The 25,873-nt window shown below is 45.6% G+C and overlaps 1 protein-coding gene across 1 annotated transcript in view; it reads left to right on the forward strand.

Annotated features, from left to right (window-relative positions):
- USP46 (ubiquitin specific peptidase 46) overlaps positions 1-23,721 on the forward strand; it is a 40,366-nt gene extending 16,645 nt beyond the window's left edge. Inside the window, exons 2-9 of the mRNA XM_032224581.1 lie at positions 638-718; positions 3,263-3,476; positions 5,115-5,344; positions 7,713-7,789; positions 8,942-9,025; positions 9,864-10,061; positions 19,153-19,231; positions 22,923-23,721. Coding sequence (XP_032080472.1) covers positions 638-718; positions 3,263-3,476; positions 5,115-5,344; positions 7,713-7,789; positions 8,942-9,025; positions 9,864-10,061; positions 19,153-19,231; positions 22,923-23,024 — 1,065 coding nt within the window. The 3' untranslated portion in view covers positions 23,025-23,721. The remainder of the gene's footprint in view (positions 1-637; positions 719-3,262; positions 3,477-5,114; positions 5,345-7,712; positions 7,790-8,941; positions 9,026-9,863; positions 10,062-19,152; positions 19,232-22,922) is intronic.
- The last annotated feature ends 2,152 nt before the right edge of the window (positions 23,722-25,873 follow it).

Here is a 25,873-nt window from a genome sequence, read left to right on the forward strand (position 1 = left end):
TTTATTTATTTATTTTATTTGTCAACAAGTAACAGTACAATTTTGTTTGTATACTGCCGCTTACATCATACCGCAGGCGGCGTAGTTCCAGGTTGTCCAAGCCCCAAATTTCAAGCCTTGGTGGCATAGGGAATTCCACTGTGAGTAAAGGAGTGGAAATACTTCTTTCATTCTTCCCGTGAAATACTTCTGGACCCGCTCAGTCGTATTAATGTCCGATATACAGCGTGGATTCCAGGCAGGATGAGCTGTATCCGAGGATTGGTCCGGCAAAGGTTTTGTATGCCCTAGTTAGCAGTACAATGTTACGGGAGAGGAAGCTTCGCAAAATTAGGATAACGACTCTTAATGCCTTTTTGTCAATGCTGTTACAGTGGGCTGTGGGGCTTAATATTTTGGGGCGCTAAAAGGATGAGAGCATTCATAGTCTTTGCAGCAACATTGAAACACCGATGGAGTAGAAGGAGGGTGTGAGCACGCACAGCTCTCTGAAGCATTGCCTGCGAGAACCATAATGTGCCATTTTTCGTGAAGCGAGAAAACTGTCCTTTCTGGGACTCATTTGTCCCTCTCTGATTCTATTTGAATTTGAGTTTGTGGGAGAATAATGGCCTCTTTCTTTCCCCCCCCCCCCCAGGGCACCAATGCCTCCGCTCTGGAAAAAGACATTGGGCCAGAGCAATTTCCACTTAATGAACACTACTTTGGACTGGTCAACGTAAGTATTATCACTCCATTCTGCCTTCCCTAACATGGTGCCCTGCCGATATTTGAGTATCAGCCCCTCTCTTCCTTAGTGGGAATCCTTTAGCCAAGCTGTAGCCAGGCAGTATAATTGAAACAAACTTGGCTGGGAAACATTGACATGTTCAGAGTATCTTCCCCTGAAAAGTGTAAATTTGCAGATATGAGGATTACATTTACAGTTATGGGGGACAGCCTGAAAGTTGAAGACTCTATTACAATGTTGTAAAGGGGTTTGACTAAAAAATACACAAATAAACTGGGTGAGACCAGGCTTAATAGCAGTGGCTGTGAGAGGGATCTTGGAGTCTTAGTGGACAACCAGCTCAATATGAGCCAACAGTGTGCAGTGGCAGCCAAAAAAGCCAATGCAATCCTAAATTGCATTAACAGAGGGATACAAGCAACATCAAGTGAGGAATTAATACCACTCTATAAAGCCCTAATAAGACCACACCTAGAGTACTCCATCCAGTTTTGGTCACCACACTATAAAAATGGTGTTGAGACTCTAGAAAGAGTGCAGAGAAGAGCAACCAGGATGATTAAGGGACCGGAGGCTAAAACATATGAGGAACGGTTGCAGGAACTGGGCATGGCTAGTCTAATGAAGAGAAGGACCAGGCTGACATGATAGCAGTCTTCCAATATTTGAGGGGCTGCTACAGAGAGGAAGGGGGTCAAGCTATTTTCCAAAGCACCTGAAGGGCAGACAAGGAATAATGGATGGAAACTGACCTAGGAGAGATTCAACCTAGAAATAAGGAGGAACTTTCTGACAGTGAGAATAGTCAAGTAGTGGAACAGAAGTTGCCTTTGGAAGTTGTGGGAGCTTCATCACTGGAGGCTTTCAAGAAGAGACTGGACTGCCATCTGTCAGAAATGGTGTAGGATCTCCTGCTAGATGACCTATAAGATCCCTTCCAACACTGTTAATCTATCTAATCTGTCTGAATGTAAATGTGTATGGCAGCTGCATTCTCATGTCCTTGCAAAGAACGTACTGTGCTTAACCCTAAGGTGCTTTTTGAAAGAGGCAACTGGACTTTCTCATTTTTCTTTGAAAAAACGTCTTCTTTGACGTCTCGCTTCTCATCCAAGAAACTAGAGAACCGAGGTGGCACAGTGGTTAAATGCAGCACTGCAGGCTACTTCAGCTGACTGCAGTTCTGCAGTTCGGCTGTTCAAATCTCACCGGCTCAGGGTTGACTCAGCCTTCCATCCTTCCGAGGTGGGTAAAATGAGGACCCGGATTGTTGTTGGGGGCGATATGCTGACTCTGTAAACCGCTTAGAGAGGGCTGAAAGCCCTATGAAGCGGTATATAAGTCTAAGTCTAACTGCTAAACTTCTTCAGCTGTGACTAGATGGTGGGGAATGGAAGGAAGATTTTTGCACCGCTCAGATGACCTCTGAGAACACAGACAAACCTCCAAGTGGCCTCAACCGCCCTCTAAAAGGATGCAAATGAACCAGCTGTCTGCAAGGAGTTTAAATCCTTCCGCTCCCCAACCATCCAATCAAAGCTGAAGAAGCTTCTTGCAACATCTTTAGAGGAAAAAACAAGGAAGTCCTCTTGGAAAAAAAAGCACCTTTGGGAGAACCATGACCTGGACAGCCGAGAATCTCCATGGACATAATGTAAAGGTCTGGAAGGACAGTGAGGTCATTTACCAATTCATTAATACAATACAATAGCAGAGTTGGAAGGGACCTTGGAGGTCTTCTAGTCCAACTCCCTGCCTAGGCAGGAAAGCCTATACCATTTCAGGCAGATGGCTATCCAACATCTTCTTAAAGACTTCCAGTGTTAAGATCCCCTTGGAATTAAAAAATAAAAAATAAAAAAGATCCCCCTGGAATCAAACGTGGCACGACAAAACCGCGCTCGACTAATCCGCGCCCGATTAAACCGCGTCGCTGATGTCATCAACAGGGCGACAACAGCGAGCGCGGAGAAAGAAGGGCGCTTTAAATAGCGCTTTGAAAGCAAGCCGATTCAACTTAAGGTAAGGGTTAGCTTTAGGGTTAGCTTTAGGGTTAGCTTTAGGGTTAGGTTAAGGGTTAGGGTTAGGTTTAGGGTTAGCTTTAGGGTTAGGTTAAGGGTTAGGATTAGGGTTAAGTTTAGGGTTAGGTTAAGGGTTAGGTTTAGGGGGGTTAGGTTTAGGTTTAGGGGTTAATTTTAGGTTTAGAGTTTACAGCGTGCTTCTGTCTCCGCGCTGTTGTCGCCCTGTTGATGACGTCAGCTACGCGGTTTCGTCGAGCGCGGTTTAGTCGAACGCGGTTTTGTGGTGGAACCGGAATCAAAATGGACAGCAACTGAATTGCCATTCGATTGCTAAATCAAACTCAATTGTCATTTAATGCCTAATCGGAGGGCAATTTAAGACACCTGTGATCTTCGTTCATTCCTTGATTGGTTGCTTTGAGTAATGATGAGCAGTGGTAGGACAATAAAGAGCAAGTTGGGTTAATAACTAGGCGTTGCATTAGCTGTTTTTTTTTTTTCATCCCTGCAGTTCGGCAACACATGTTACTGCAACTCCGTCCTGCAAGCTCTGTACTTCTGCCGGCCGTTTCGGGAAAATGTGCTGGCGTATAAGGCCCAGCAGAAAAAAAAGGAAAACCTCTTGACGTGCCTGGCAGATCTTTTCCACAGCATTGCTACGCAAAAGAAGAAAGTCGGGGTGATTCCCCCCAAAAAATTCATCTCAAGGCTACGGAAGGAGAATGGTAGGTGTAGATCCCAGCTATTCAAGACAATGAGGAATGGATCTACCTAGTAACGGTATTCAGCTGGTTCGGACCCGTTCGGGAAAACTGGTAGTGGCAAGCTGCCGGCAACTCACCAGTTCCAGCACTATGCCGTCCTATTTAGCCACATTTCCTAAGCTGTGTGCATGTGAGCCAGCCATGTGCGCATGGAAAGCGCATGCACAGAAGATCATGCACATGCTCATATTTTCGGTGCACCGTGAACCGGTGGTAAAATTATGTGAAACCCGCCTTTTGAGTATCTGTGTTCTGACCTAGGCTCCCCCAGCAGCACGAAGCCGAGTCCTCATCCCGACAAATCCATTTTATTTAATTTACAGTCAATTCCTCTCCAGCAAAGCCTTTCCTCTTCCACGGTCTTTCAAGATAGTTCACAATTACCGACCTTTATCAGGCTTGGAGAGCGGCCAAGCTGATATCTTTCAGATGCCACAATTGGCAAGAATGCAGGAATGAACTAATTGTCTCCTGCAAATTCCATTCCCCTTTCGCTCCTCTTTTATTCCCTATGGGAGGGGCCATTCACCGTCCACCTGTGGCCTTACTCCCAAGTCGAACCCCTGTTCTTTAGCTGTTCCCTTCGTCTGGCCACTCTGCGCATGCGCACACTGGGAACAGACTCCCGCTGTTTGTCTGCCTCACTGATGTCTGACTCTGAAGGCAGCTGATAACTGGCGTACGGCCATGGCCCCCTCTCTGCCTCCGACACAGAGCCCTCATCAGAGCCTTCCCCAGACTCCAGGACTGGCCGATGTTCCTCCCCAACCTCCTCACTGGCGGGCCACAACAATATGGCTTTTCTTAACTTGATTTTTTTTTATTCCTTTCATTCTTTTCTTTCTGTATTGGTTTCACTTGTGTCTTTATCCCTATTGTTGTTAGCAGGCCAGAATTGTGTGCATTATAATATGAGCAGCTCTAGCCATCTTTTACATACATACATACATACATACATACATACATACATACATGTTCTGATCCCCCTCGTTCCACACCCAAGCACACTCCGAGCCAAAGATAAGTTACAGCATTTAATTAACAGACAGACAGGTCCTTGGCAGCAAACCAGCACAGACAAGCTTGGGCAGCAATAAACACAGATAAGGCTTGGCAGCAATCCAGCCTGCCAAGCTCATAACAATGTTCTCTGACATTCGATCCTGTGTTGACTTCTGCAAGAGGGGCGTGTGCACAAGTAGTCTTTTTATAGTCTGGAGAGGAGCCTAATGACCACCAGCTGAGTACATTCACCTCCTGTAACTGTGCAACTGTTTCTGACGCCTATTAGCTCTTCGGTACTGTGCATCCAGGAACAACTCACTACTGGCTTCCGGCTCACTCTCCCTTGTCTCCTCCCCACTGGTCCAAAGGTCATGTGCCTCCTGGTGGCCAACCAGCCTCTCTGCGCCCTGCTCAGAGTCGGAACCCTGTCCAGGGTCCACCACATCCTCCAGAACTGACTCATAGGGCCCCTCGCTGTCGGAGTCTGGTGGCAGCTCCAACTGCTCCTGCTGGGCCACAACACTCACATAGATGGATGGATGGATGGATGGATGATAGATAAATAAATAAATATAACATCTTTTTTTTAAATAGATCTTTTTGACAACTACATGCAGCAGGATGCTCACGAATTTTTGAATTACTTGCTGAACACGGTTGCCGACATTCTACAAGAGGAGAAAAAGCAGGAAAAACAAAACGGCAAGCTGAAAAACGGCAACATGAACGAAGCGGAAGAGAACAACAAACAGGAGCTCACCTGGGTGCACGAGATTTTTCAAGGAACCTTGACCAATGAAACGAGATGTTTGAACTGCGAAACTGTAAGCATTGGCAGGATTAAAACAAGAATTACCTGTAAACAGCTGGCTAATCCTTGCCTAGTCAAAGAAATCTCTACCTTTATAAAGTCATCGAAATGAGGATGGTCCTAGTTGGTAAAGGCAATATTTATTTATTATGTGCGTGTTTGGGGGCCATTTATCTGTCCCCATTTATTGTGAACATTATTTTTTTTAAAGGGACTGATCTCTCAGCCCAGTTTCTTTATATATGCAAAGAGCACGGTGCATAATTTTAATATATACAAATCTATCTGCAAAAAGCAGGCACGTTTACATAATTTAAATATGCAAATCTGTACCAAAAGCACAATGTACATGTGTTTAATATGCAAACACCTGCAGAAATTTCTGGCCTTACGATCACAACTTGGCAGAGTTTGCAGTAGAAATCACATCCAGAAAGCACACACAGATAACTGATTCAGCAGGCTTCATTAACTTCTTTATATACATAACAACACATGAATAAATGTACAATACCAACAGCAGATTCTTCCAACGTGGGAGAGAAGAGAGATTGTTTCAGTTCAGAGTTCAGAGCAGACTACTAGATTAGTTTCATTTCAGAGCTGAGCACAGAGCTAAGCCACGCCCAGACCTTTTGCTTAAGTTTCTGTTTTGCAAACAAGCCCCATTGGCTGACCTGTTATCATGCCAGTTCATTGGCTGACCTGTTACCATGCCAGTTCATTGGCTGACCTGTTACCAAGCCAGTTCATTGGCTGACTTGTTACCATGCCAGTTCATTGGCTGACCTGTTACCATGCCAGTTCATTGGCTGACCTGTTACCATGTCTCTGCCAGTTCATGAATACTCTGACACAACTGAAACTAGAATTTTGGTTGTTGAGTGAAGTGATGGTTATGCGAGACCACTTTGCTCAGTGACTGCCATCCCGGCTCTCCGTTGCCCTCATTAGACAATTGTATGGGTCATTCAGGGGAACACATGGATGCCTCCGGGTGATGGAAGCCAGGACCTGTTGCCCACCCCACCGTGCCCAGAAAGCCTTGACCTGTTACAGGGCCCAGAAACGTGCATACTTAACTTTGCATTTTTCTGCAGCGTGCCCAGCTAATGTGAGGAACACCCTTTCTACAAAGACTGCCTTGCGCCATTCTGCAAGTGGGTGTTCAGCTCTTCCGTGCACCCAAAGGAACTCCTGTGGGGTGCAGAAATAGAGGACTTGAGCTCTGTTTCTGCACCCTACAGAAGAAGTACAGGCCTTTGTGCCCAGAAGGGAACTCCTCTAGTGGGAAGCAGAAACGGAGCTTAAATCTTGGCAGAAGGATGACAATTCCCTTCAGCCAGTGCCCAGAGACAAGAGGGAATTCTATCATCAGGAGGCAACCTTCATGGCCAAGTTCTCATTTAACGTTCTAGTGAAGCCGGTAGAGAGGATTGCAGATAACAATCTCATGATTGCGGGGAGCTTGGCAAATGATGATAAGTATGAGCAGGTTGCCAAGCCATTATTCCATAGGCAGCGCAACTTTTTGGGACAGCCAGAAGTGTTTTATAGACTGTACAACACTCTTTCCAAGGCCACCTTAATTTGGGAGAGCCGTTTAACAGCTACCATGTTTCTCTGAAAATAAGACCGGATCTTATATTAATTTTTGCTCCAAAAGATGTGTTATTTTCTGGTTAGGTCTTATTTTCGGGAAAATATGCTGTATTTTTCGGAGTATAAGACGCACCTGGAACACTGCTATCATGTCTCCCCTGGTCCTTCCTTTCATTAAACTAGACATACCCAATTCCTGCAACCATTCTTCATCTGTTTTAGTCTCCACCTAATCCTCTTTATTGCTCTTCTCTGCACTCTTTCTAGAGTTGTCTTCATCCCACCTTTTTTTTAAATGGAACAAGGTGGCAAATATTCTTAATAATATTTCCTCTTCGTATTTTCCCCACAGAAAGAACGCTGGGAGGTGGATTGGGCTGAAAGAGAATGACCCAAAAGTTACCCAGACAGTTTTCACAACTAACTATAAAACTATAAAATAAAATCCTGCCTTAGAGTTATGTCAAATACACGGTCCTAGTTACAAAAGCTGAACCATGATTAGATGCTACCTCTGCATTGGACCACAAATGCCTGAGCAGGAGGTTGGACTAGAAGACCTCCAAGGTCCCTTTTCAACTTTGTTATTCTATTCAAAATGCAAATCTGTGATTGTCGAAATTCATTTGGCAATAATTGCGATTGGGGAAGCTGGCCGTCTCCGTGTTTCTCTAAGATGCAGTGAGGCCTTCCTGGTGTATGGACAGGATGAGAAGAGGGTAAATTAAAAATGTTGCAACACTTTAAAATGCCATTAAATCTTGTTTTTGTTGTGGCAGGTTAGCAGCAAAGATGAAGATTTTCTTGATCTCTCTGTTGATGTAGAACAGAACACGTCCATAACTCACTGTTTAAGGTAAACACATTTTCACAATGGCCCGCATTGTTTTTGCTTTACAGTCATTAAAGATAAGTGGGTTACAAAAAGAAAAAAAAGTGATATATTGTATTTTTCTGAGTATAATGTCATCTCTAGGGTTTTCACTGTTTGACAGTGGGAAAACAATGGGGAAACATTACAAAAGCATTAATAAAGTCCAGGAAAAGCGTGGGGGGGGGGGGGGAGTTAGAAAGAAAGACAAATGTTAGAAAGAAATGTAGAAAATGTTAATAGTTTTTTTTTATTTGGAATCTTGTATGGCTTTTTACTGTTTTATATGTCCGCGTTTCTGTTAACCGCCTTACAGGCCATGCTAAATTAGGTGGCTGTATGTATTTGTCAAATAAGTGAACAGGTAAAGAAATTACAGCAAGAAGGGAATTGCACACTTGACATTTGTGTAACAGCCTCCCAGGCTTGTTGTTGGTGCATGCACCAGTATGAGTCAATCCCCTACTCAACAGTGAGCGGGAAGCAGTGGTGGGTTTCAAAAATTGTTCGAACCTACTCTGTGGGTGTGGCCTCCTTTGTGGGAGTGGCTTGCCGCCCATGTGACCGGATGGGAGTGGCTTGCCACCCATCTGACCGGATATGAAGATGCTGACGACACTTGTCAGAACCACCTTAAATTACCTCACACACAGCACTGGCATGCATAAGAATATGATGTAAACTTGTTTTTTGAAAGGCATCTTTGGTTTGCGTTAAAACAACTTCAACACTCGCAATGTTCTGATTGCACCACAAATGCAGTAGTCATCCTTACCTTTCACAGAGGCACTGAGTTTTATAAATAGGAGCATGATAGTGTAGAATAATCACATCCAAGGACCAGTGGTGGGTTTCCAAAAATTTTGGAACCTCTTCTGTAGGTGTGGCCTGCTTTCTGGGTCCACTGGTGGAACCTCTTCTAACCGGTTCGGTAGATTTGACGAACCGGTTCTACCGAATAGGTGCGAACTGGTAGGAATCCATCTCTGGCATGAAGCTACCCTGAAGCCAGGCGTAATAAAACAATTAGGTTTAGGTTTATTAAACTTGTATGCCGCCCTATTCCCAAAAGGGATTCACAGCCGTGTCTGTGCTATTCAAAGACATCTAACAATTGGTACCTCTGTCATTTTTCAGAGACTTCAGCAACACCGAAACGTTGTGCAGTGAACAGAAATACTACTGTGAGACTTGCTGCAGCAAGCAGGAGGCTCAGAAACGGTATGTAAAAAGGGTTTGCTTGTCGCTGTGCAACTTAAGTTGCCTTCTTGGATAGATTTTCAAGCGGCAATTAAAGCAAACTGAAATCTTTTTGGCTCTAGGTCCTTGCTGAAGACCCAGTATTTTTGCTGTGATTTCTTCAACCTACGTTGGAATAACATTTCAGATAATAGCAATAGCGCTTAGACTTATATACCACTTCACAGTGCTTTATAGCACTCTCTAAGAGATATATAGAGTTGTTCTAGGGTGCCAGATTCGGAGAGTGAGGAGGTTGGGGAGGAAGATGGGCCACTCCTGGAGTCTGGGGAAGGCTCTGATGAGGGCTCTGTGTCAGAGGCAGAGAGGATGTCATGGCCATCTGACAGTTATCAGCTGCCTTCAGAGTCAGACATCAGTGAGGCAGATGAACAGCTGGAGCCTGTTCCCAGTGTGCGCATGCGCAGATGAAGAGTACAGCTAAAGGACAGGGGTCGACTTGGGAGCAAGGCCACAGGTGGACAATGAATGGCCCCTCCCAGAGGAAATAAAAGAGGAGCGAAAGGGGAGTGGAGTTTGCAGGAGACAATTAGTTCGCTTAATTGGTTCATGACTCTCCGAGACTCTTTGCCAAGTGTTGCAGATATCGGCCTGGCAACTCTCCAAGCCAGATAAGGTCTGTGGCTGTAAATCCTCCCTTGAAAGACTTTGCTGGATGCGAATGAGCAGAATTCACAGCCAATTGATAAAAGGGTTTTTTGTCGGAACAAGGAGTTTGCTTCATGCTCTTGGGAAGCCTCGTTCAGAAGAAGAGTCAGCATATTTCCCCCCAAACAATCTGGGTCTTTTGACTTTGTAGGATGAGGGTGAAGAAGCTTCCAATGATCCTCGCCTTGCACCTGAAGCGGTTCAAGTACATGGAGCAGCTACACCGGTACACCAAGCTCTCCTACCGAGTGGTCTTCCCCTTGGAGCTACGACTCTTCAATACATCGGGAGACGCCATCAATTTGGACCGCATGTATGACTTGGTGGCTGTTGTCGTTCACTGTGGCAGGTAAATTGCACTCTGGGCTCTGCCAGGAAGTTAAACCCGACGTAAGGAATAAAGGAATAACTCTCTATGGCTCACTCGAGTGCCTATCCATCCGGAAGCCAAAATAAGGCTCCTTTCTCTTACACCAAAGAGTTTTTATATATCCAGGTACACCTGAGGCATTCATAAGTAGGCAAGCTTGTAAAGTTAAAATGATAATATATTTATATGGTCCTTGGGAGGTTCTAAAATTTATGTATTTATATATTATAGCATAGCATAAAATAGGAGTAGAGTAGATTAGAATGGAATGGAATGGAATAGAATAGAATAGAATTCTTTATTGGCCAAGTGTGGTTGGACACACAAGGAATTTGTCTTCGGTGCAGATGCTCTCAGTGTACATAAATAAAAATAAAATACATTCATCAAGAATCATAAGATACAACCCTTAGTGATAGTCGCGTAACCCGTCAAAAGCGCGTTCCACAAAAGTGCGGACGACGAAATCGCGTATGTGACGTCATCACAACGCGACGAAAAAGATCGAAAAATTGAAATAAAAATTAGGTTTAGGGTTAGGTTTAGGGTTAGGTTAAGGGTTAGGTTTAGGGTTAGGTTTGGGGGCGGTTAGAGTAAGGTTTTGGCTTTATTTTTACATTTTTCGATCTTTTTCGTCGCGCTGTGATGACGTCACATACGTGCTTTTGTTGACCGCAATTTTGTCGTCCGCGGTTTTGTGGTGGAACCGATAGTCGTAGGTTACTAATAAGCAATCAAATCGTACTAGGAAACAAATAAAGCAGTATAAATTGTAAAGATACATGCAACATGGTTATAGTCATCAGTTGGAAGAGATAGGTACTAGGAAGGAGGAGAATAATACAGTCTTAGTAGATAATTTGACAGTGTTGTGGGAAATAGTTGTTTAGCAGAGTGATGGCGTTCGGGTAAAAACTGTCCTTGTGTCTAGTTGTCTTGGTGTGCAGTGCCCCATACTGTCGTTTTGAGAGTAGGAGTTGAAACAATTTATGTCCAGGATGTGAGGGGTCTGTAGATATTTTCCCAGCCCCCTTTTTGACTCTTGCAGTGTATAGGCCCTCAATGGAAGGTGGGTTGGTAGCAATTTTTTTTTTCTGCAGTTCTAATGATCCTCTGAAGTCTGTGTCTGTCTTGTTGGATTGCAGAGCTAAAGCAGACAGTTTTGGAGGTGCAGATGACAGATTCAATAATTATTGCAGGAGATTGGTTGGGTTGAAAGCCAGACAGAAAAGGCAATCAGCCTGCTCAGATTTTTGGAAGGAAGAGATAAAGGCTTCTGTATTGATCTTTAGCCCCCACAAAAAAAATTCCCACCTGCATTTTAGTGAGAACGAAACAAATGAAAAAGGTCTCTTCTCTTTTTCACCATCTGTCAGTATACAGATGTTTGCATAACCAATTTTGTGTGTACTCTAGCAGCTGCAAAACATGTTTGTGTATGAGGAGAATTTGGCCGGCAGCTTTCGCTTCTCTGTAATAAACACAAGGTCACACTAAACATATCTTGTGTAACCTGAGCACTGCTCCCATACAATCCATGAAATATTCAGGTGTGGAACTGACCTATTCTTAGAAAACTAACTGATCCCTTTTCCACATTCCCCAAAGTTGGGCAATCTGTCCCATCACGAAACCTTCAAATGGAGCCTTTTGCCTAGTGCAGGAGCACAGCTTAGCTGATAAGAGCTGCCAGAGAGATCTTATCTTTTAAAGGACTACGGATTGACTTAGTGAGAAGGAAGGAAAGGGATATTTTTTTTCTCTCTCCTGTGCTTGTTGTGGCCTGCCAGCGGAACTGGCAGCAGATTCGGACAGTGAGGAGGTTGGGGAGGAACATGGGCCAGTCCTGGAGTATGGGGAGAGCCGAGGTGGCGCAGTGGGTAGAGTGCAGTACTGCAAGCCACTTCAGCTGACTGCTATCTGCATTTCAGCAGTTCAAATTTCATCGGCTCAGGGTTGACTCAGCCTTCCATCCTTCCGAGGTGGGTAAAATGAGGACCCAGATTGCGGGGGCGATATGCTGACTCTGTAAACCGCTTAGAGAGGGCTGAAAGCCCTATGAAGCGGTATATAAGTCTAACTGCTATTGCTATTGCTATTGGGGGAGGCTCTGATGAAGGCTCTGTGTCGGAGGCAGAGAGGGGGCCAGAGCCATCTGACAGTTATCAGCTGCCTTCAGAGTCAGACATCAGTGAGGCAGACAAACAGCTGGAGCCTGTTCCCAGGGTGCTCATGGGCAGAATTGCCAGACAAAGGAAACAGCTAAAGAACAAGGGTCGACTTGGGAGTAAGGCCACAGGTGGGACGGTGAATGGCCCCTCCCAGAGGTAATAAAAGAGGAGCGAAAGGGGAGTGGAGTTTGCAGGAGACTATTAGTTCATTCCTGCATTCTTGCCAAGCATTGCGGCGTCTGAAAGATATCGACCTGGCCGCTCTCCAAGCCTGATAAAGGCCGGTAATTGTGAACTATCTTGAAAGACCGTGGGAGAGGAAAGACTTTGCTAGAGAGGAATTCACTGTCAATTAAATAAAAGGGTTTGGTCGGGACGAGGACTCAGCTTCGTGCTGCTGGGGAAGCCTAGTTTAGGACAGTGGTGGAGACAAATAGCCTAGTTAAGATACACTCATTTGGTGCTTCGTTTTTAAATTCAGACAAATGATGGTTGGTTGGCTGGTTGCTTACATGCAAAACATTGGACTAGATATTCTGGTCTCATCCTAACAAACAAAGGAAGATAGCGATTTCCGAACAGTTTGGTTCTCAGTCCAAAATGCCTGGTTTTTCTGCGGATGACACGTTTTTCTTCATTGGCTGATGTGGGGTTCAAGGGTTCGGTGTCTTTAATGCTGGGATTGAGACGGTGGACATTCAAATTCATTAAGAGCCCTGATAAGAAAATAAGGGCCCTATGTATAACAAGCTGGGGGCTGAAAGATGAATGAGTAATGAAGTGGATGAATGAGTAATGAATGTTCATTACTCATTCATCTTTCAGCCCCCAGCTTGAATACTTTTTTAAATATATTTTTATTCCATTAAAGTAAAAAAATAAGACGCTTAAGATAATAGTTGATCTGGATACAGGTAGCTTACTTAACCCATTCCATGGTGGTGTTGGGAGAAATGTCCATCTGGGTTCAGTTCCAAGTGGGGAAAAATACCCTGGAAACATGGAGGCTGCTTGGAAAGATGGTTTTAATGGTGGACAGGACCATGTGGCTTAAGCTCCTGAACAGAAAAGGGAGATCACATGCTTTCAGATGTTGGGTGAAGAAGAAAAAGAAGGCGCTTGATTAGAGTTCTTGAGGGTTTTTTTTTATATACTCTCTGTTCGGCCCCACCTCTCTGTTTCCTGTTCCTGTGTAAGAAATGTCATTCTGATTGGTTGTCAGACTCCCATGGGGCAACTCTCAAACAGGCTGTGTTTTGAGTCCACGTTTGGTTGAGCGTTGCTTCTTCCCAGGTGCCCTGTGGTGAGATGGGTAACGGGCTAATACTATCATGCCTTAATCCCACCATCCTGGAGCTGAAAGGGGGAGCTCTTTGTTATGTAGAGTAGACCGGCTCAGGCATTTTAATGGCCCATTGACGAAGGTGGGGGCTGTTAAGTCTGTTTCCTGCCTAAAAACCATGTTTCTCCATTTCTTATCCAGGGGAATGTAATAGTCTGCCTTTTCAATATTTCCTAGGATTATTTCATTCTTCTAGGAGAGGGGGTGGGTGCTAACTTCCTACAGTGGCAGCTGTTCATTGTATTCGGAGTCCAAGCTAGGTTGATGAAGAGATGCCTGGAGACAGAGAGAACTCCCTGCTGTCTAAACTACGGGAGGGGAGCCAAACCAGGACATTTCCTGCGTTGTTAAATCCAGAGATGCCTCTCACCAACAATGAGCCAGGTGAGAAAAATAGTCACAGGACCAGCATGTGAAGCTGCTGCCCTTGATCTGGCTCTCGTCATTGGCCCTGTCAGTGCAAATAACTGCAAAGAGATGATTCAGTCCCCCCAACAACACACAAAGATTCAAATGTCATTTTCTTTTCTTTTTAGTGAAGAGGGTTTTTGTTGTTGTGGCTGTTCATTTTAAATGGTTTTTTTTTGAAAAAAGGTCAGAAAGAGAGAAATCCAGCCAGCATGACATGGCAAATCAACCTTGACATTTTTTGGCCCCCTCTCCCTGCAGGCCATCCTGGTGGTAAGCAAACAGTGGATAGAAATGATGAGAATCTGAGGAATACTGCTCTGGCCCAGCTCCCCAAACACAGCAGACCCTCTGAAGTCCACTCAAATATTCCTTTAATTAGGAGCCCCAGCATCCCCCAGCAAACAGTTTCCGTCAGGGTCCCGAATAGCATCCAAAATTAAATCTGAGCCCAAGGCAAAGTATTGCTCAGAGCTCCCAATTTATGAAGAGAGCCATGTTGGCACATATGGGAAAACCCGAATCTGAAAGCTTCCCAGTTTTCCCCCACCCAGTTGAAAGTTCAAGATCTTGCCCCCACACCCACAAGTCCATAACATGGTCCAATCTCCCACTGCCACGCTGGCAGTTTCACCCATCCAGTTCCGGTCAGGTGCAGAGGTGCAAAGACAAAGAATGACCTTGGCTTTCTAGAAAGAATGTTGTTATGGCTACATAGCATCTAACTCCATACAATCCCCCCTCCGCTTTTTCCACAATAGAAAATATCATAGTAGAATAATAGAAAGTGTGGCAGGCCAAAGATCCAAAAGAAAAGATGGCTGCAGGCCTGACAGTTTCTCTCTCACCACAGGCTAACAATTCGGACCGGCAGGGAGATGAATAGTTATCTGCCACATCTATTCATCTCTGCCCTCTGCCTTTTATCCCCAGAGCTAGGGTGGGGCTTCGCTAGCAGCGGTGGCTCTTCCGTCCCAAGGACCGGCCCCTAGATTTCCACTGCTCTCCTCTCCTCTGCCACATCTATTCATCTCCGCCCCCTGCCTTTTATCCCCAGAGTTAGGATGGGGCTTCGCTAGCAGCAGTGGCTCTTCCGTCCTAAGGACCGGCCCATAGATTTCCACTGCTCTCCTCTCCTCTGTTTTCTGTGCATCTGCGTGTTCAGGCACTGGGCCCAGCTGTTCCTCCTCTTGTTCATCAGCCACCTCCAGACCTAGGGGCTGTTGACTCTCCATCTGAGGGCTGACAGATGGCCCAGGCTCCATCTCTCTCTCTCTCTCTTTCTGCCAGCTCCATTCCCTCTCGGAGCTCCCAGGTTGCCTTGATGCTGACCCAGACTCCCACGCCTCCTCCTCTTCCTCCGATTAGGCTGCTGGAGGGGGGCTGGTGGCTGACAGACCATAATAAATAACTTTTTTTAAATTTATTTATTGTGCCCTTTTCTATGCCGCCTGCTTAAAGAACTCTGGAGCGCGGAAGCACAAGTGACACCAACTGATGATGGCGAAGAGCTACAGGGGCAAGAAAATAGATTCTCCAAAGCCAAGGCTTGTTCGGTGGACAGAAAACAAGAATAACAAACATTATCTGAATCCGTTTGCGCGTGGTTGCTTAACCCAGGAGGGTAGATGGGAGGAAGCGGGCCCCACAGCTTTGGCTAAGGGCACTGTTTTAAAAAGGACAGCTGAACATGCTACATAAAAACATTCCTTCGCACTGAAGACTAGATGTTAGATATAATGTTTAAAGAGCCATTTGCTTTTGTTTTATTTTTCTGTAGCATACTGAGTCTAGGCCAGTGTTTCTCAACCTTGTCAACTTGAAGATGTCTGGACTTCAACTCCCAGAATTCCCCAGCCAGCGAATGCTGGCTGGGGGATTCTGGGAGTTGAAGTCCAGACATCTTCAAGTTGACAAGGTTGAGAAACACTGGTCTAGGCTGTCCAGGGGTGGGTTCCTGCCAGTTCTAACCTCTTCTATAGAAGAGGTTCCACAAATCTACAATGCCGTTTAGAACCGGTTCCAGCTCCCCCCGCCCGTCCGCACATCATCAAGATGAAGAGCGAGCGGAGGAATTCTGGGAGTTGAAGTCCACAAGTCTTAAAGCTGTCAAGTTTGAACACCCCTGGGTTTTCTTTTCTAAAGGGTTAGGGGTTCAAGGGTCTTGTCACTTGACAGCTTTAAGACTTGCCTGCTTCAAATGCCAGAGTTCCTGAGCCAACATGACTGGAGGAGGAATTCTGGGAGTTGAAGTCCACAAGTCTTAAAGCTGTCAAGTTTGAACACCCCTGGAGATTTTTTTCTAAAGGGTTAGGGGTGCAAGTGTCTTGTCACTTGACAGCTTTAAGACTTGCATGCTTCAAATGCCAGCGTTCCTGAGCCAACACGACTGGAGGAGGAATTCTGGGAGTTGAAGTCCACAAGTCTTAAAGCTGCCAAGTTTGAACATCCCTGGGTTGTTTTTTTTTCTAAAGGGTTAGGGGTGCAAGGGTCTTGTCACTTGGCAGCTTTAAGACTTGCGTGCTTCAAATGCCAGAGTTTCTGAGCCAACATTTTGCTTGCTAAGCAAGAGCGTTTTTAAGTCAGTATCACCACATTTTACAAGTTGGCCACGCCCACCCAGTCGCATGGCCGGCAAGCCACTCCCACAAAGCAGGCCACACCTACAGAAGAGGTTCTAAAAAAATTGGAAACCCACCACTGTCTAACACACACACACACACACACACAAACACACACACACACACACACACACATCCTTACTCCACTTAACCTGGTCAAGTAGTCCTGGAGCTGTTTTGTTGCTATTTTGCCCAGGCCCTTGAAAAACGTTGTTTCTTGCGAAAGATCATTCCTATACTCTGCTTGCATCTGCTTTAATACATTCGGGGGGGGGGGGGGCTGTTTGGTAGGATTTTAGTCCTAGGGAGACCCAAAGAAAAACGAATCCCCGTCTGTTTCTAACATTCCCCCATCCTTCTTGTCTAAACATCCTCTTTCAAACGTATTTGAAAGATCTATGCGTTTACTCCGTGGAGCCCCATAAGTGGAGGCGGAGGAAGAGAGAGGAGTAAGAGCTCTCTTGAGCTTATACGGGCAAGATGGCAGCAAGAGGAGAAATAAGTAACTCTTAATCAGCGGTCACCAACTGGGGGTCCGCGAGAAAGTTTTGGTGGTCCGTAGAAAAATTATTTGCATTTTTTTATATTGCACCAAATCAAGGGTCCCTCAACTACGACCCCACAAATGAATGTTTGTGTTGCTACAGAGAGTCTCCCCCTTCAGGGTCTTTTTGTGAGGGTCGGAGGGGTGCAGAAATTCCAATTTGGGGTCTGCTTCAGCCTCCTGGTGAGGGGCTTTGGGGGAAGGTTGAAAGGAAGCGCCACTGATGGCAAAGAGCTGGAGGGCCTTGTTCCAGTGGGACTGCATCATGGCCTGGAACTTGATGACCAACTCAGCCCGCTGAGCCTCCAGGCGCCGGTAGCTGGCCTTGCACTCCCGCAGGTCTTCCCTCTGCTTGGAAAGCCTGTGCTCCTAGTCCTCAGTGAGGTGCTTCCGCTGAGCCTCCTTCTCGGTCAGATCCAATTTGAACTGAGCTGTTTTGCCAACTCTTTCTCGTGGTGGCTGCTTAGCTCCAGCAACTGCTTCCTGTTGGGGCCCTAAGGAGCCCGGGCGGGCAGGCGAGGAGTGGCAAGTAGAGGCTGGCGAGGTGCCCCTCGACGTGAGTGACATCAAGTTGGCCACGCCCAGCCAGCCACACGACCACCTTGCTACACCCAGCCAGCCAATCATTAGGGAGACCGTATTAGTGTTCGTGGGATTATGAATGTAATGGTCCCTGAGGTCCGAAAGGTTAGTGACCCCTCCTCTAAATAGTCTGGAGAGCAACTTTGATAGTTAATTGGGTAACCGACGCCTCGGAGTAGGGCCTTCTCTGTTGCCGCTCCGGCCCTATGGAATGAGCTACCCCCAGAGATCCGGACCCTACCCATTCTCATGGCCTTATAGACCTGGCTATTTCGGCAGGCCTGGGGCTGTTGACCTCTGGATTGAGGTCCAGCCCCGCTTAGATTGGGTGCATGTTGTGTCTTTTTAAATTTGTCGTGTTTTATCTGTTTTTAATTTCTTTTAATTTCTGTTGCTGTAAGACGCCCGGAGTCCTCCGGGATTGGGTGGCCTATAAATTTAATAAACAGTTTAATTTAATAAACAGTTAAACTTTGGACCGGTGACTCTCTCTCAGCCCTAGGAAGAAGAGAATGGGAAGCCAGTTTCAGAAATGTTGCCAAGAAAACCACAGGGGTTTGTCCAGGTAGATGCCAGTCCTCAAGGTTGACTGGAAGGAGCAAGTGTGCACACATACAGAAACAAACAGCCTCTCGCACACCTTCCTTCCTGTGGCTTCCCTTTCTGGCCCACTTGCCATCGGCCCACTGGTGGCGTCAACTGAACATGGAGGCTGGTGTGGAGAAAGTTCACCTGCAGAGCCCCCTTCCCATTTGTGTGTGAAAGAAACAGCGAGAAAAGGATTCAGTGTCACCCTTTGCTTCTAGGAAGAAGAAGAGGTCAACACGAATGTTACTTCCATGACTTTTGCTTTTAGAGAATTCTCTAGGATTCTGGTCTTTTAATTTTAATTTGTGTTTTTTTTTTCTTTCCTTCCTTCCTTCTTCCCTCCCTCCTTCCTTCTCTCCCTCCTTCCTTCCTTCCTCCCTCCCTACTTCCTTCCCTCCTTCCTTCCTATTTCTTTCCTTCCTTCCTCCTTTCTTCCCTCCCTCCCTCCTTCTTCCTTCCTTCCTTCCTTCCCTCCTTTCTTCCTCCCTTCTTCCTTCTTCCCTCCTTCCTTTCTTTCTTCCTTCCTTCTTCCCTCCCTCCCACCTTTCTTCCCCCCTTCCTTCCTTCCTTCCTTCCTCCCTTCTTCCCTTCCTCCTTCCTTCTTCCCTCCTTCCTTTCTTTCTTCCTTCCTTCTTCCCTCCCTCCCACCTTTCTTCCCCCTTCCTTCCTTCCTCCCTTCTTCTCTCCCTCCCTCCTTCCTTCTTCCTTCTCTCCCTTTCTCCCTTCTTCACTCCCTCCCTCCGTCCCTCCCTTCTTCCTCCCTCCGTACCTCCCTTCTTCCTCCTTCCTTCCTTCCTTCCTTCCTTCCTTCCAGCGGCCCTAACCGTGGACACTATATCACCATTGTGAAAAGTCATGGCTTCTGGCTATTGTTTGATGATGATATCGTAGAGGTGAGTAAATCGACAATTTTAAGCCAACCGACCGAGCCTTAATTGAGCCCACTCATTTCATTTGCTGAAAGCAAAATTCTTATTATTCTAAGGCAAAGTTTCTCCACCTGGTCGACTTTAAGATGCGCGGGTTTCAACTCCCAATATTCCTCCGCCAACTCGATAGATGTACTATCCCCTCTTCCCCTTGTGATTTGGAGGAATTATTCCGTGTTTTTTTCAACAGTGCCTTCAAGGACTGATTTTTTTTAAAAAAAGCCAAGATGGCCGCTACAATACCCACAGTCCTCAACTTACAAACCATTGCTTAGCAACCATTCAAAGTTACCTCCCCAAGGCTACTCCCAGCCCAGATTCAGATCCCCCCTCCCACCTTGTGAAATCGCATTTTGGGCGCTTGGCAACTAACACACATTTACGGCCCTTTGTAACAACCCATGTACTTGATCACGATTTACATTTTTGCTGGAAATGAACATTTAATTTGGTTTCCAGCAAAAATCACCCTTTGCTGACATGGATTTGCTTCTATTCGCCATATTCCCTTAACGCCCATGGCATTTCTTTAATGACTGCAGTGATTCACTTAATGCCCACCTTAAGAAAAACGTTGCAAAATATCATTTGTTGACGCCCTTAATAACCAGCCTAACCTATGACCATAATTTCAGCCTCATTGACAGTCATGAGTCAAGGACCATCTTTTGTGCAGTCGAAGGAGACACTTCTAAAACCCAGGTGGAACTTCGATCATGTTGTTGTTGCAGTCATATTGTCACAGAAATTTTTTGTTAACACTTTTTTTGACCATGCCATTTGGATACAGCCCTTTGTAGCTCAGCCTTATAACTCCACTTGCTGATCGAAGTTCCGTCTTGGAAGTTTTGACAACAATTTTGTTTGCTTTATATTTATCAAATCACAATCTAATACATATAAAGGTTCCCCTCGCACATCTGTGCTGGTCCTTCCCGACTCTAGGGGGCGGTGCTCATCTCCATTTCAAAGCAGAAGAGCCAGCGCTGTCCGAAGACATCTCTGTGGTCATGTGGCCGGCATGACTAAACGCCAAAGGCGCACGGAACGCTGTTACCTTCCCACCAAAGGTGGTCCCTATTTTTCTACTTGCGTTTTTTTTTTTGAACTGCTACGTTGGCAGAAGCTGGGACAAGTAATGAGCTCACTCTGTTAAGTGGCACTAGGGATTCGAATCGCCGAACTGCCAACCTTTCTGATCAACAAGCGTCTTAGCCACTGAGCCACCTTTACCTTTACATATAAAGAACATTGCATGCAGAAGAGCTGCAAATTTTCCTCCTCCTAGAGCCGAGGTGGCGCAGTGGTTAGGGTGCAGTACCACTTCAGCTGACTGTTATCTGCAGTTCAGCGGTTCTAATCTCACCGGCTCAAGGTTGACTCAGCCTTCCATCCTTCCGAGGTGGGTGAAATGAGGACCCAGACTGTGGGGGCGATATGCTGACTCTGTAAACCGCTTAGAGAGGGCTGAAAGCCCTATGAAGCGGTATATAAGTCTAACTGCTATTGCTATTGCTACAGCTGTTATTGTTTTAGACGGAGAAACACCTTACCATAACTTATTCAGTGTTGTATTTAGACGTTTAAATTCCTTCATTCCAGACTCAATCTGAATTTGAAATTTACGTTGGCATATTAAAAGTTAAGGGCAGAACTGTAATTGAGAAAGGAAAAACCACAATGCAATATTATGCAAAAATGATTTTGTGTTGTTATGTCTTGTCACATGTCACTGACTGCAATGATGTTATTGAGTCAGCAATCATTATACAGGTAGTCCTTGACTTATGACCACAATTGAGCCCAAAATTTATGTTGTCTGAGTGAGAAATTTGTTTTTTTACGACTTTTCTCGCCGTTAAGTAAATCACTGCAGTTGTTAAACTAGTAACACGGTTGTTAAGTGAATCTGCTTTTCCCCATTGACTTTGCTTGTCAGAAGGTCGCAAAAGCTGATCACAGGACACCACAGCTGTCATAAATGTGAGTCAGTTACCAAATAGTAAGTCATGTGGCTGCGGGGATGCGGTCACCTTGCACCTGAACGGTCGGAAGTGTGGAAAAATGCTCATAAGTCACTTTTTTCAGGGACGTTGTAACTTCGAGTGGTCACTAAATGAACAGTTGTAAGTCAAGGACTACCTTTACCAAGATGGTACTGTTAGGAAGGGTGCGGGGAGGGAAGCAAAAGATTTTTTTCCCCCCAAGAATCAATTGAATTCACACAAAAGAGTCTTGGATTAAACAAAAGCTTAATAAACTTTGAGTTGTAAGATTTTCAGACCAGAAGTAACCCAAAGCTCTACATGGGGCAGCCCTTGAAGAGCATTCGGAGACTTCAGCTTGTCCAGAATGCAGCCGCGCGAGCGATTGTGGGTGCACCCCGGTACACCCACGTCACACCTATCCTCCGCGAGCTGCACTGGCTGCCTATTGGTCTTCGGATACGCTTCAAGGTGCTAGTCGTTACTTATAAAGCCCTTCATGGTATTGGACCTGGGTACTTGAGAGACCGCCTGCTGCCAATTACCTCCAATAGGCCTATTAGATCCCACAGATTAGGCCTCCTCCGAATTCCATCTACCGGCCAATGCCGATTGGCTACCACCCGGAGGAGGGCCTTCTCTGTGGCTGCTCCGGCCCTCTGGAACGAGCTCCCCGTGGAGATTCGGACCCTCACCACCCTTCAGGCTTTCCGCAAAGCCCTTAAAACCTGGCTGTTCCGACAGGCCTGGGGCTGACGAGTTCCCGTCCCCGCTCGAATTGTGTGCTTGTTGATTGTTTTTAAATTGTTGTAGTTGTTTGTCCATTGTCTTTCCTCCTGTTTGTATGCCCCCCCCTTACTTTGGTTTGGGAGCCGCCCTGAGTCCCTTTGGGAATAGGGCGGCATAGAAATGCAATAAATCAATCAAATCAAATCAAGATCTCAGCTGTCCACAATCTTTCCCGCAATGAGGGAGAAATACATGCATACCGTATTTTTTGGACTATAAGATGCACCGAGTATAAGACACATCAAGATTTTGAAGAGGTAAATCTAAAAAAAAAAGTTTTGCACTCTGCAGGCCTCCCAAACCCTCTGCACGCCTTGTTTTTTGCAAAAAAAAAAAGAGGGGTGGCATGCAGAGCTTTGGGGAGCTTGTAGAGTGCTCTTGCGGGCTGTGGGGGGCAAAAACGAGCAAAAAACGGGCCATTTTTTTGCAAAAAAAGAGAGGGGCATGAAGAGGCTTTGAGAGGCTTGTAGGCTGCTCCTGGAGGCTTGGGGGAGGCAACAATGAGCAAAAACGACCCATTTTTAGCTCATCTTTGCCTCCCCTCAGCTCCCAGGAGCACTTTGCAGGCCTACCAAACCCTCTGCACATCCATTTTTGTGAAGGGGGCGGAGTTTCAGGAGGCCAAAAATGCTGTATTCCGTGTATAAGACGCACCCAGATTTTCAGCCTCTTTTTGGGGGGGGGGGAAACGTGTGTCTTATACTCCGAAAAATACGGTACATATTGCAAGTACAAAGTATATGGAAAGAGTAACTATTTTGCACCCGCTTGTCTGCTTTGCTGAAACCTGAGGCCAAATCCCATCGCTGTAAACATGACGTCCGTTTCAGCATTCCTGAAACTTTTGATAGCGTCTCTCTCTTTCCTTTTCTCCCCCTTAGAAAATCGATGCGCAAGCTATTGAAGAATTCTACGGCCTGACGTCCGATATATCAAAAAATTCAGAATCTGGATATATTTTATTTTACCAGTCAAGGGAATGATTGGGAAGACTTGTGACTTTCTCCATGCCAGAATGGATCCTGACCAACACTTTTAACTGACTACTCTGTAGATCTGACCAATACAGCCCACGCAGGATCATTGCTTAATCGTTGACTAAAACTCCTAACTTATGTCTAGAAGATTCTCCCATCTTAAGTCCTCAACGAAAAAGAACAAATGTATAGAGACTCACATTCATCAGGTGAATCCACCGAATTGAGGTATAATGTTGGATAGATGCTTGCATCGCCGTTAAGGACCATTTCTTCACCCATTCCTATGCAGCAGTGATTTTTTTTCAGACGGTTCCATGTGGAGTTGTTGAGTTTTTTAAACGATTCACGAGTGTCCCTCCTCAAAAATTAAGACCACTCAAAATGAGAGCAATCTATGCGACAACCACTAGGGGGCCTACGACAACTTGCCACAGCCAACTCGCCATGGGACGAGTGGCACTTAGATCGAAGGAATAGAAATAGAATCATTAAAGGATGCTAAAGGAAGGACAAAAATGAAACCTGGATGACAATAATTAAACGGAATTGTTGAGTGGTTGCATGGTGAGTTGGCCATGTCGGGTTGTCGTGCAGCGAGTTGGCCGTGGCAAGTTCCCATTCCATTACTAAAGGTCACTATCAGACTAAATCAGTGATGGCTAACTTTTTGGGGAGCAAGGGGAGGGGAGCACGGGGGGGGGGGTTGTGTAGGTGTGCCCACACGCCTCCGGAGGGCAAAAAGGCTCCGGGGGGGCAAAAAACGGCCTTACGAGCAAACCGGAAATCCGTTCCTGAATTTAAGGTTCAAGGAAGCCTCCGGAGGACGAAAAACAGCCCGAAAAGGAGGCCAAAATCAGCTGGCCAGCGCGCATGTACACTCTGGAGGTGACAGGGCGACACTTCGTGCGCCCTAACAAATGGCTCCGCATGCACATGGATGCCACAGGTTCGCCATCACGGGGACTAGGAGGTTCATTGCTGGGAGGAGACAGAGGGAGGAAGGAAAGAAGCTGTATCTGAAAAGCAAGAATATATTCCGCTTAAGGAACAGGAGCAGTTGAAGATACTTCACTCAAGCCACTTCTCCCAAACCAGGAACCATAGTTGATAGCAGTTCCTTAAAGCAGCTTTTCCCAGCCTGCATATTTCTAGATTTTAGGCTGCAACTTGCATCTTGAAATTTTTACATGCTGTTCAGGGGATAGCGTAAGTTGTTGTCTAACATATCTGGGGTGGCATCCATCACAGGGGATGCTGATTGTTCTATCTATTCGGCCCATAACTACAGTGCAGGTTGTCCTCAGTTACGACTGCAATTGATTGAGCTACGCCCAATCTTATGACCTTTATGGCAACAGGCGTTAAGTGGAAACGGTGGCCGTTAAACAAACTTGTTTTAGCCAACGGACTAAATGGAAGAACATGATAAGTTCCCCGCAAATAAATAAATAAATTGCAGAAAATCGCACTCCACAGGATGCCACAAATGGCCAGTTGCCAGGCATCCATGATGTGATCACATGACTGGCGGTCAGGATTTGGAAACCGGGTGGTGAATTAATTCTGGGGAAGTCCAATCGTAATTTTGAACGGTTGCTAAGCAACCGGTCATAACCCAGGACTACCTGCACTGATGTTAAGACGGAAGGTATAAATGTATTGTAAAGTGCGCACGTGGTTTTTTTAAAAAAATTGATGAATTCCAGGAAGCCTTACCCAGCCCGTGAGTTTTTAAGGGGCCTTTAAGGGACGAGTGATTCTGAAAAGAGCAGTAGAGGTGAGAAGGGTTTGTGCGTGCTGGAGGAAATCTGAAATCATTGCTTTAAAGGCAATTGTTGCTCGCGGAAAGGAAAGATAAATAATTTTTGGAACTGGGCTTGGGCTGTGGATTATTTCACGCGGTGTTTCCCCTTGGTTGAGCCCAGTCTTCCGAGTCCTCGGCTGGTTGAAAAAGAAATCAAATTGGCAACGCCAAGCCATACATTCCCTTAAAAGGATTTTAGTCTCGCTTAAATCGTGCCGCAGATCCACATTCCCTGTTTATTATAGGGCAGCCATTTACCATTTTTGTGAGTTGGGTGGATAGACACACACACACACACACACACGTCTAAATATCTATATAGATATAGATATATATCTCCATTTTGTAATACACACACATTTTGTAAATATTTAAGTCTATCTTTTCATGTGGGCTGTACTCACTTTTGTTACCAGGGGTTTAGACAATAATCACTGTGTGTTGCGTTATTTTGAGGGGACAGCACATTTACACTGCTATACAAGCTGTATGCTCACTACTTTACATTGTAGCCAAGTGTCATTTCTTCAGTGTTGTCACATGAAAAGATATACTTAAATATTTACAAAATGTGAGAGGGTGTACTCACTTCTGTGAGATACTCTGTGTGTGTGTGTGCGTGCGCACAGACACACAGACACAGTTTCCCCGAAAATAAGACAGTCTTATTTTCTTTTGACCCCTGAAATAAGCACTTGGCCTTATTTTTGGGGGAGCTCTAATTATTTTTGAGGTGCAGCGTGGTAACCTCATGGCTGCTACTCTGTTGCAATATTTGGGGGGAGGGCTTATTTTCAGGGGGAGGGGCTTATTTTTAGCATATGTGCTCAAAAGCCCAATTGGGCTTATTATATGGGGAGGTCTTATTTTCAGGGAAGCACCAAGCTGGCTCTTTGGATTCTAGCAAAACGATTAGGGGATTTCTCCGAGTTAGCTTCATTGCAAAAGTTACAGTTTTGTTCTTCACCCGAAGAGAGACCCCCAAAAATGTGGTTCTTGCTTTTTCAGATCTGTTTTTGTATCAATGTCACATGCTTTATCCGAGAGT

This window comes from Thamnophis elegans, chromosome 9 (genome assembly GCF_009769535.1).
Source record: "Thamnophis elegans isolate rThaEle1 chromosome 9, rThaEle1.pri, whole genome shotgun sequence".
Lineage (NCBI taxonomy): Eukaryota > Metazoa > Chordata > Lepidosauria > Squamata > Colubridae > Thamnophis > Thamnophis elegans.